Here is a 12,024-nt window from a genome sequence, read left to right on the forward strand (position 1 = left end):
TTGATTTCATTTTGGCAGGTGGGAGTTCCTGGTGCGGCAGAGCGTGCAGATATTTTGCAGAAGCAGCTGAGTTCGGTGCCATGCAGCGCCACCACCGAGGAGATGACGCAGCTGGCGGATGCCGCCCATGGATATGTAGGAGCAGACCTTGCAGCTGTTTGCAAAGAAGCAGGCAAGTAAACACTGTCCTACTGTCACATAGAAAGTCAAAATGTTACATGTGTCCTAGTTGTAGGAACCTGATGATATCCAGGATGTTTTGGATGGTGAGGGTAGGTACCATGCGATCATTACAGCCTTGTGAATCCTGTGAAGGAACAGCAACAAGGTCTCTAAATACATAATGTCTTTAGTAATGGATTTCATTTCAGTTTACTAGACTGTGACAGATATTGTTACTATAGAAACATGTCTATAGATTGTGATAAGTCATGAAATCTGTATCATAAAAATGCTACTGAACCCAAGAAAAACATCCACAGCTACCCAGAGCAGTTGTGAAACAGCTTTGCACTTCCCGAAACCGGCATCATTTGGGAAACCAAAATAAAGTTGCATATGGCAGTTAGCCGAAAAATGCTCACTCACCATCTTTTAGTAGTTTGGTTTGCCTCAAGGGCTCAGGCATCCAACCAACAAACAAATGGCATACGAATAACAGTTTGTTGTTGAGCATTAGCATTTTAGGCCTCGTATTATTTCCCCCTCTTTGTCTTGACCCCACCTCTGCCTGAATTATTTTGCCCAAACCACAATTCCTAGTGACTTATTTCTTCCTAAATTAGTTTTTAACAATTATTTTTAGATGTTTTCTTGGAGTCTGACATGCCTGCAGCCCCTTTAAACACAGAGGGTCAACCGTCCTTTGATATATGCCAAAGAGGAAGCTGGGAGTTTCTGTGGTATTTAGATCCCAGTGAGAGAAACCACCGAAACCACCTCTTGTTGTAAAATTCCTCTGCCCCCTCACCCCTACCGCCACAAACCAATCCACCTCACATCCCCAGGACAAACACTTATGGCTTATATATGTGTGTATCTGCATGTGCTTGATTATGGGGGTGTGTGTGTGATTGTACGAGCACATGCACGTTTGCTTTTCTGTGTTAGTGTGTGTGTGTGTGTGTGTGACCCCATATGCCTCCTGGGTGGTCCCAGGGCCTGGGGTACGTGGCGTATTGCATTTCCAGCTGAGGAGGGAGCTGGGGCTGCTGTGCGGAAGCACTCCAGCGAGAAGCGTGATTTACTGTCCGCAGAGGGCCAGACGTGACTGGCAGTGTTTTCTGAGAAACCTCCTCACGCCCCGGAGGGAGACAACAACCTCCCCAACCCCGTTTGACTCTGCTCACTTCCCCCAGAATCTCCAAACCCAAATCACTAGACAAACACAGGCCCTCGCAGGAACACCACAGGAGAACTAACAGATTCAGAATTCATTTAATGCTTTGTTCTGTCTTTACTTCTGTCTGTAGGCTCATTCAGTCTGGAAATAAAATACAAATAAAATGCAAATTGAAGAAGAAATAGAATGCAAATGCAGCTAAAAAGGCTTGGAAATTAATAGTGTGTCAAATCTTGTGGCATCCACATGTAATGCTGTAAGAGTCTGGCTTTTCGCAAATTATAAATATCTATCTCATTAATTATGAGATAGATATAGATTATTATTTATTGCCTTTAGCTATCATTCATATGTAACAAATGACAAATATATGTCACTGAACAAGATGATGAGACATCTGAACAACAGTTTAGGATGTAAAAGAGAGTTAATATTCTCTCTTTGATGTTCTAATATTTTTCTTTCCCCCAGAAACTTGTTGAATTTGTGGCTTGAGGAAGTCAGCTACGATTAGTGTAACAATACTGTAACAATACATAACACAGCACTGTAAACTGACTGAAACTGCTGCAGTTCTATCTATCAGTTTATTGCATATACCCACTTACCAGATATTTCTGAATGGATGAAAAACCAAGTTGATGTGTCAGCAAATTAGAGATGATAGAATTTGCAGCCATGGTGTTGTTTGATTTTCTCTGATGTAATAGTAGAAAATCATAGTATTAAATATCAAATGCATGTATTAGCATTGGCTCATAGATCAGCTCACCCATAAGGAGTCTCAGCTTTGTCAGCAGGTAGTGCATGTTGTGGTTTTTGAGGGGATTTTTTGCTGAAAACAACGCTGATGAGAGTTGTGAGAGTGAACCAAAACATTAAAACCAAAACAATGAACTGAAAGACACTGAAATGCTCAAAGCTGCCGAGTGAGGTGTTAACTAAAACATTTAAAGTGTCTGATATACAAGTAATTATTTGATCCTTTGTTTATATGAGGTGTGAGGCAAAGATGAAAAGTTGTAAATAGAAGTTGACAGTGTGTTACTGCCTGTGTGTGTGTGAGTTTGATTATGGGTAGTCCACCCTCACCAGGCCTCCATACCACCACATGTAGCTTGAATGCACATAAACAGGCACATTCAGCCACACAACACACACACGTACCCACAAGTTGATATCTGTTTTTTCCTCCTTTGCTTTCATTGAAATGGAACAAAAGCCGAAGAGGCACAAAAACACATCAAGTAGGAACTGCAGTTGTTTCCTTCTGCTGCTCAGGTAACAATGAGCTGCCGCGGGAACGTATGCTCCGACGCACCGCTTCCTGAAAAATAAAAATGGGGGGACGGTATTGCGACGGCTGCAACACGCTAGGGTCACGCACACGATCCCCACCTTGCACAGCTGCAGAGAAGCATGCACGCATACACACTTACGACACACACATTGTGGGGGTTTCACATCCTGCCTTTAGCACAATACCAACCTGCTTATAGATCAGAGAATAAGACTATTTAAATCAGTTCTTAATCTCTGGAGAAGGGCAGAGGGAAGGATGACAAGGCCAAGTGGCTTTTCTGTGTGTGTGTGTGTGTGTGTGTGTGTGTGTGTGTATTTTTTTTCTTTGTGAGCATGTTTGTGTGTGTGTGTAAGAATGGATGGAAATCTTGATGTCATTAGGGAAGTTTTTGTTTGTCCAGTCTGAGTTGTACCGAGCCCCAGAAACAACTTCTTGACGACAGATGTGTTATATAATCAGCAGTTAATTACAGTTGATCACGGATCGGCCAGTTTCGAATGCAATGTAATGCAAGAGCGCACTCATACCAGATCTATTAAAGTCTGTTTCATTGAGGTCACCTCAAATCCCTTTTAAGCCTCCACTGAGCACACAAATTATTAAGAAAATCTGTGCCTTACATCATGTGCGCTGACCGAGGGAATCCAGGTTGAACGCCATGATCCCTTAATGAAAGGAGGGATTTTTATACCTGGAGAGAAACAACAGGAATGCGTCTCAGTATTAAGGAGGCACTGTCATGTTTACCTGACTGTTGTAGATAACACACCCATTCTTAACTCGTCTACTTTTACTCGTAAAATAGCTTCTTCCCAAGATAAAGTTACAGATTGTATGTGTATGGTGTGACAGAAAATTCAGTCATTAACCCTGATTAAAGTCAGGGTTTGTTGTCCATTGTAGATCTGCAGGTCAGAGCCATGCTGTTTAATTTGCTTCCATCAGTGCAGATGTTTAACCTCCTAAAGTGTCACAACAGGTATATTCCTTAAGCTATTGTTTTTTAAATGAATGTACTTTGGTGTTTGTCAGCTATGAACGGGATCTGGCTATACCCTGCTTTCCAGCATCTGCTGCTGTTAACCTGTGTGCTTGTAAATATTGTTTATTTTTATTAATTGCATTATTTATGCAATTAATTGTCATTTCAGTGAGAGTTTGTGTCCTGTATGGAAGGATGTGCTTCAATTTAATTCTCATGTTTTTTAACAGCTCATTATAAAATGACAAATTATTTATAGGTATTCAAAATCTCAATGTAACATGTTTTTAACAGAGAAGTCAGGAACTTGCCGACTATGACTATGCCAGCAACTGTGCTTGTGCTGTTAGCTTCCTCTAGATCAGTGGTTTCTAAGCTTTTTGGCTTGTGATCCTTAAACAGTAGACGGATGTCTGTTTGCGGTTGCTTGTCACACATTGCTCATATCATTGAGTTATGAGCAGTTGAACCAAAACATAATGTTCCCCGGTCATATTGCTTCATTTTGATTGTTTTCACTGCTCTGAAGTGGTTTAAATTGGCAGTATTTCACAAGATTTGAGGAAAATCTCTAAAAAAAAAAAAAAAAAAAAAAGAATCCAATTTTGCATAGCTGTTGTTGTTATCTGAATCTAAATTGTTTGATGATGGTATAGTTTGAGTAGAAAATATCATTTGCAGTGGAAAAAAAAAAGAAATATCTGAAAATTTGACACAGCTTTAGCAAAAGTACATAATTACCTTCCTTTGTTACTCCCTCATTGTTCACTGCTGCCGGAGGAAAGGTCAGTCCAACACTGAACTGTAGTAACCCTAAATGATGACCTCTAGTGGGCAAATGTTATATTGCGGAAGAGGCATACAGCCAAGCTCAGCTGCCAGCAGTGAGTGAAATGTCAGCAGGGAGGGCATTTAGACTGAGCACTGTTCAGATGCACTGATTTAAATTCTAACAGCAAAGTAAAAATGGATCAAAGCTGGTTGCTGAACTAATTGTGCTGGCTTTTTTTTCTGTTACAATTTTTCTAACTTTTGAGGCAGGATTTTAGCAACTCTATCCCTCCTTCAGTCTCTGTGCAGTTGTGGATACTGACCTTCAATCACACTCACTCCACTGTGTCTGAAGTGGACATGGCTTTCATCAGAGTTTCTTGCAGGTTGACAGATTTACGCACACACCAAGGCGATCTACTGGACTGTGTTAGTCACAGCAGAAAAATGTACAGCCTGTACGCCAGCAACTCTATTTATAAACATTTACCTGACAGTGTTTCTGTTGTATCTGATGTAGCTCTTTGTCACGTCATTCTGACCGGGCTTGATGTCAGACGTGTGTCAGCACAAACACTGTTACTGGATGGGCTGACATAGACAGAGCCAATGTAAGTCCCATATTTTATTGCTTAGGTGCCAGACTACAGCACCGTGGCTCCACATATGATTTAGATTCTAGATAAAAAAGATGATGCACAAAACAGTTTGATATTTTAGTATTTTTTTAATATTTCACATTGAGGATATAAAGGACTCTAAATCAGCATAAGAGCTGGAGAAGGACCCAACACTTTGGCTTTGTTGCTTTTATAAACACCACACAGAACCTTTGCCCCTCATATCTTTATAGACTTTTCTTTTCAACTTATCTGTACAATAAACCAAGCTCTCTACAATCAAGGAAATCCTAGTGCAAAAACACAGTAATTTAATAAGAAAGAAGGTTTCAAGATAAATCTGAGGGGTCATGAGATGATTAAAAGGATAAGAGCGAAGGAAAAATGCATGGCATTTTTTATATATAATGGGCAAATTAGGTGATGTGCCGATTCAAACAATAAAGAGACAGCCAACAGAGGGTGTTGTATTTATGTTTTTGCGCAAGATTCCTGAAAAGGTTTCCTCCAATCTAACCACATAGGCGCTGATTTACTCTGATCTTATTTCTCCAAAAGTTGCATTGACCCTCTTCCCAGCTCGGCATGGATTATACAAAACAGCTTTTCATAATGAATCCCTCTAGGTGTTTTGTGTGGTATTGGAAGCTATCATGTGGTTTCGTGGAGCCTTGCAGACTCTGGGCGTCTCTCTGTCGTCCTTTTAGCGTTCAACTGATCCTGGTGCGAGCAGATGACTCATTTCCACAGTCTAAACAGCGCAAATTGTGTGTGTGAGTGCACAGGTTTGTACGAGAATGTACACTGGTGCGTGCTTGTTTGGTTTGTGCCACATCCGGACACACTGTTTACAAGCCTCTCTAAACAGGGGAAGCCCACTGGAACAAAAAGAGCCAGTAAAATTGATTATGTAGAATAATAAACACACAACTCTGCACTGTGTCGGCTGAAAGCTTTTTGGTTGTTATTTGACTGAAAGAGATCAGGCTCGATATTTAGCGTCTACTTCTCCAAATTAGACTAAACGGACTAAATGATTTACTTGGTAAATGTGCAAAGTGATTTGGCTAACATGCTTAGTGAAAATCCCCCAAACCTAAATACTTAGTACTCAAGTGTTTTTAACCCAAACTATTGATCTCCTTGGCCGACAGATGCAGGAAACAAGCACTAGAGGTTACTCCACTGTGTAGAAACGAGGAGGAAAAATGGCGTCAAAAATGAGCTGTGTTTTGTGTGTTTGACATAAATTGTGCTATGGAAGACTAAATGGACCAAACAGTGCTAAATGTTCGCTGATGTTTACAGTGGCAGCCTTGCCTTATAAAGCGCTTTTCCCAACTCATCTGTCCTTTTAAAGACACTTCAGGAATTTCAGGAAGGGTCACATAAATATCAGTCGGATCAGCATGTGAAGTTTATTTGAGGCCTCTGTTTATAAAATCCGGAAATGTGCTGCTTGTACTCCTTAACCCCGGCACTTACCTTTACCCAGTGACAGCTGTGTGTGTGTGTGTGTGTGTGTGTGTGTGTGTTCTGTTCTGTTCTGTTCTGTGTGTGTGTGCCTGCACACATTTTCCGCATGTTTGGAGTGTGTGAGCACATGTATTTGTCTTTGTCATCTCTGTGTGTTTGTGTGCGCGCACTTTAAGAGCACATATTATTGCGGTGTTTCAGCTCCGGGAACAGATGTTGGGTATTGTAAATACAGGTGCAAAGAGTGTTCCGGAAGCCCCGGCGAGTAATGAAAACGTTCCTGTGGTTTTGTAATGGTGTAATGCCCAAAGTATTTCACAATTCGTCTGAGGACAGCGTCGCTGGAGAGCTGTGGCTCGAGCTCAGGGGTGCTCAGCGCAATGCAATCCAACAAACACAGACCTGATTCTTCCCTGCTGAAATGTGAAGGTGCAGATGGACTTCTTTTGACACACCTTCCTGGACTGTGTGGGTGATGAACTGCTGTCTCTTGACAGTGGAGCTCTGTGAGTTTTACCTTTTGAAGTCTCAACCTCAGTACACTTCCCGCCTCATTTTTTCCCCCTCCTCACTGGAAGTTGAGGTTTACTTGCAGTTGCATGAATGTAACACATTTATTCAGTTGCATGATACAACTGCACAATGCACATAATACAGTGCAGTGTCCTGTAATGCTTTGTATACCCATGGAAAGCAGAAGCTTAGCGTTGATTCTAGCCTGACTGATACTGGATTTTCAGGCCCACCATGAAGGAGTAAAAATTTGAATTTGAAATTTGACATAAACGCATATTCAACAAATATATGCATTTTTAAAAATAGTGGCTAAACCAACAGTGTTTCTTAACTACTGTAAACATATCTTTGGCATTCTATACTGTATTTCTTATTACTTCTCTGCTGACATGCATGCTTATACCAGAGTATCTGTGATAAGCCTGAAATTGTTGGCTGCAGTCTTCTCTAGAGTTCATTCCTCTCCCAGTGAATTGATCTAGTTGGGTGTTCTTGAAGAGTTACCAGTTCAAATCCATCAAAAAATACAGGGATCGGTCATTGTCCCGATCCTGAAGAATGGTTTAGGGTATCCGTAGTCTTGCAGGGCTGTTGTATTGGATCGCAACACTGTGCTGATGTTCCTACTTGTATGTTGAGGAGTATACATTAGAAAGATTGACTTTGTTACCAATAAATAGTGGCTCAGTGGGTAATTATAGGTGCTTAGAGTTCTGGCATATAGCGGTAACTGTACACTGTTGTGGGACACAAACACACAGTTCCCAGTCAATGCCTTTCAACCAACCCTGGTCAGTAATAGAAGGTGATTCATAGACGCTTGTTGAAACTCAATGTTGGCCACATCAAAGCCTTAAAGAATATAAGGATTCTTGTCTTGAAGTTACTTGTGGTCTTATTGTATGTTGAACTATCTTTGAGTAAAATGTTTTGTATTTCGGGGTTTGATTCTTTAGTAGACACAGCCAGTTTGGTGTGAGGGTCAGCAGTGATGACCCCTGAAGGAAAGACCTTGATTTGGGGGAAGGTCTGTTTTAGACCCACATAATTAAAACCATCCCTTTTGAAAAACCACAAATAAGCGATCTCCTTCCTTCTCCCTGGTCAGCTTCAACTCTGTGAAATGAGTTCTTCCCTCTCTTCCATACCTTGTTTGGGCCCTAGTGTGATGTTTTGCAAATGTGCATTCTTGTACATTTAGGGGGCCCCTTTTTCTCTCAATTCCCACTAGATCTCTGGTGAATTTGAAGTATTCTGGAAAGAGGGAGTGCAAAAAAAGAGAGAAAGAAAGAGGAAAATGAGTCCACATAAGGTTCAGATTAAATTGTGTTGTGTTGCTTCTTTTTTTTTTTTCCTCCTCCCTTCCCATCGGATGTTTTCATAACTAAACCAAATGTGTGCTCGGAGTCAGCCAAGAGCAGTCAGGAGAGAGAGAATCCCTAAGGCAAAATGTTATAGTCACATCGTTGAATCAAGTTTCCGCTGCCCTCCGGGTGTCCAGGCTGGACTCAGAGTTCTGCGGCTTATGAACCCCATTTCCCCTCTGGTCAGGCCGTTTCTCTGCGAAGCTTTTCATTACTGCTGGCAAAATGCTAGATTCACTCCAGACAGATTCAGATGATTCTTGGTGAAACATTTATTAAACATTTGTCAGCTGCATTTTTCACTCTGCAGGGCTTGTATGCAGCCTTGTTATTGACAAGAGCCGTCTGTCTATGCTTATTGCATTAAATTATTGTCTAACAGCCAAAGACGATGAATGCTTTACTGTAATAAAGCATCATATCTCAACCTTGCAGAAGACCTACACATGCAAAACCTTTTTCTGGTTCTAAAATTTAGGACTTCCATTTTGATTTTCAAAAACATTTAGAAACTACTTGACTAAAATGATATTTTCCATGTGATACAGTGTAAATATTATGATTGTTTTTTGTTGTTTCTGCTCAGTTTTTGGAAATCTTGATAATGGATAAGCATAATGTATCCATAATAATAATGATAATATTAAGTTTAAAAACAGAAAAAAATCCACACTCTTCTTCGGCTTCACAAAGTGTCTTTTATTTCTTAAAACAAGAAACAGCAGTTTTTCTCCTCCCTCTTCCATCGTATTCTCAGCAGTGAAGGAGGCCGAGGCCTCCACCTTCACAGGGCAGGCAGCTGATGGTTTGGGGTTAGTGCATATGGTGTTGTGGCTGGTGCTCCTCATCTCCCTCCTCACCCCAGCTTCCTTCCACATCCTGTCCTGTCTTGCCTCGTCCCTTCCACTCGGACCAGATGTTTTTGTGCAGTCTAAGCAGCGCCGGTCTGAAGCATTAATGCAGATGAAGAGCTGAAGCGGCAGCCAGGTGGAATGATGGGATGTTGGGACCTCTGGGGATCAAGAGCAAGGAGGAGGGTGGGTGGACGGGGAAAGAGAGTGAAAGAGCGAAAGAAAGACATCATACACCGGGGAGCCGGGACCGGGACTGGGGAACACATTGACCTCAGCTTGGCGTGCTCACGGAAGACGAACCTGCTTGCATTAATTGTGTTTCTCCTTCTCCTCTTCTTCTTTTCCTCTCTGTCTGTCTGTCCGTCCCTTGCCTGGTCGGACGGGTCCTGGAAAATATAAACAGGATGCAGTCTTGTCTGATCGTAAATCCCCTCTCGTCTGCTCCCTGGCCCCCAGCCCTGGACCACGTCCGTTCCCCTCCAGCCCTCGCCACCCCAACTCCCGCCCAGACACAGCTCAGAAGAGGAAGCCAAGAGTTTATGTGTGTGCGTCTGTGTGATGTGTGCACATGTGCATCGGGAATGGTTGTGTGTCTGATATACTGTTACCCAACTCTGGGCTTGGAAACGTGGTTGTGGGCTGGTTTTGTAACTACTAATTATTGCCCACATTTAGCATGTAATTCACTCAGACAAGACCTGTCCTCCCACCTGCAGGGGTTAAATCTGCACAGCTGGATGCAAGCTGATGTACACATGGCATTTTCTGCATTGTCATAGCTCCATTTTTTTCCTCTCTCACACATTCCTCCCAGCCTATTTAGTAATGATTGCAGGCAATATTGCAACCAGACCTACAGTACCTGCAGACATTATTCAGTAATGTAGAGTAGCGGAAATTACAAACAGAAAAACACAAAAAAAGATTCTTTGTGCACTTGACTGATACTCTCAACAGTGTTTGCAGACTTCTGTGATGATCAGCAGATTTAGCTGTTTTGGCTGAATAAAAATATAGATCTGAAAGAACATCCTCCCTAGGCATCACTTCGAAGGATCTCAACACTGTTTCTTAGAAATAAGCAGTGGTCAACAATTAGTGGTCAACCAAGGGCCATTTCTTTTCAGAATTTTTAATGGGGGGGCAACACAGTTTTCCAGTTGCTGTGGTGAGGCAGGCATCTACTGTATGTTGTATACATTTTATTTGAGTGTTTTATTTCATTAAAGTTCAGCTTTCATTGTGGGGACAAATACCAGATTTGGGCCATGGGCTGCTCTCTTCCTACCAGTGTGTGGACCAGTCTTGTTGTCACCCACGCTATGGAGAAGAGCTGGACGCACCAGAGCTGCAGTAAATTCAGAACGCTGTGTCTTTGGAATAACAAAACACTGCACGACAGCTGCTGAATTCACTCAAAACTGACCCAGATTACAAAAGCAAACAGATGTATGAACATCATGTTGAATGTTTGTACAAGTCGTTATCAGTGATTAGATGTATCGTAGTTTAATTTTTTCCACATGTTTTAATATACACAGGTTTCGTATCTTTGACTTTTTATCTTCAAACCAAATATTTCCTAATGCAACAGCTCATCTTTTGTATCCGATGATTCAACCTGGAGAGTTTAATGTCCATCTGAGCCTTACAAGTATACCAGCTCTCAGTCCTCACACTTTACATCTCTTATTATCGTGCAGTAAGCAGTAGCAGTAAGGGCATGCATGTTTAATGACCTTTCTTGTGTATAAATGAAATCTTTTTGTGCCCTCAGCTTCAGAAGTGTGTGTTGTAGTGTATGTCTGTTCTCATTCATCACCTCACTTTATTGCAGAGCAGTTTGTGCCCAGACTTTGTCTCCTCCAGATCAATCTGCAGTGCAGTCTTTTGCAAGGCTCAACAAAGGCCCATTCTTGATATTGACACGTCAGTGTTTGTTTTGCTGTCTTCTTTTTGTTCAAATGCAGAAGTCTCTGAGACTGAGGGTATTCATACCCTAAGCACTTCAATTATACTTCTCTTCCCTTTGGCCTACTCTCCTCTCTCCAAAATAATGCAAGCCCAATTATTTTCACCGTCAAAAGGGGAATTAGTGTTCATTTTGAGATTTGCATTCGTTAGGCATGTATCATCACAGCGTGTACAAGCCTGAATGTTTTGAGTACAAAGTTGGACGGGGTACATGTGGGTTTGGAATGAAAACCCTCAAGCCACAACGACACTAGTGTTGCTTCTTTAGGCAAACAAACACCACTTCCATATCCCTTTATATACCTCAAATCACGGTCTTTTGTTTTCTATTTGATTCACCTTTTCTGTTGTAGCATCTGTGCCTGAACCTCTTTTTACAGTACAACTGAAACTTGTTTTTATAGTCTTGGTTACAACTGATGACCTCTTTCCATCTCTTCAAGCCATGGCATTGTTACTGGGGTTTTTTTTGTTTTTTTCTGAGTCTGAACTTTAGCCTGTGTCAAGTCTGATGACTCATTGCTCATTTTTCCTTTGTACACCATACTTTTGTTGATAAAAGTTCACATTATCGATTCCTCTTCTGATCCACTTAGAGATCTAACATGCATAAACCCTCTTTTTGCAGGTCTGCATGCATTACGACGAGCACTGGGAGGCTCCCACCAACCATCAGACCAGCAACTGATGGGGACAGTGACCGTCACTCTGCAGGACCTCCAGTGGGCCATGTCTGTTGTGAAGCCCAGCGCCATGAGGGAGGTTGCTATCGATGTCCCCAAGGTACTGTAAGCACTCTAGTGCTCCCTCTTTACCTCTCCT

The 12,024-nt window shown here is 41.8% G+C and overlaps 1 protein-coding gene across 1 annotated transcript in view; it reads left to right on the plus strand.

The window, feature by feature from the left end:
* The window catches only part of spata5 (spermatogenesis associated 5), a 97,400-nt gene that overhangs the window by 6,009 nt on the left and 79,367 nt on the right, over positions 1 to 12,024 (plus strand). The window contains exons 10-11 of the mRNA XM_018703023.1: positions 19 to 172; positions 11,831 to 11,985. Coding sequence (XP_018558539.1) covers positions 19 to 172; positions 11,831 to 11,985 — 309 coding nt within the window. The remainder of the gene's footprint in view (positions 1 to 18; positions 173 to 11,830; positions 11,986 to 12,024) is intronic.

Source organism: Lates calcarifer, linkage group LG8, assembly GCF_001640805.2.
Source record: "Lates calcarifer isolate ASB-BC8 linkage group LG8, TLL_Latcal_v3, whole genome shotgun sequence".
NCBI classification, from domain to species: domain Eukaryota; kingdom Metazoa; phylum Chordata; class Actinopteri; family Centropomidae; genus Lates; species Lates calcarifer.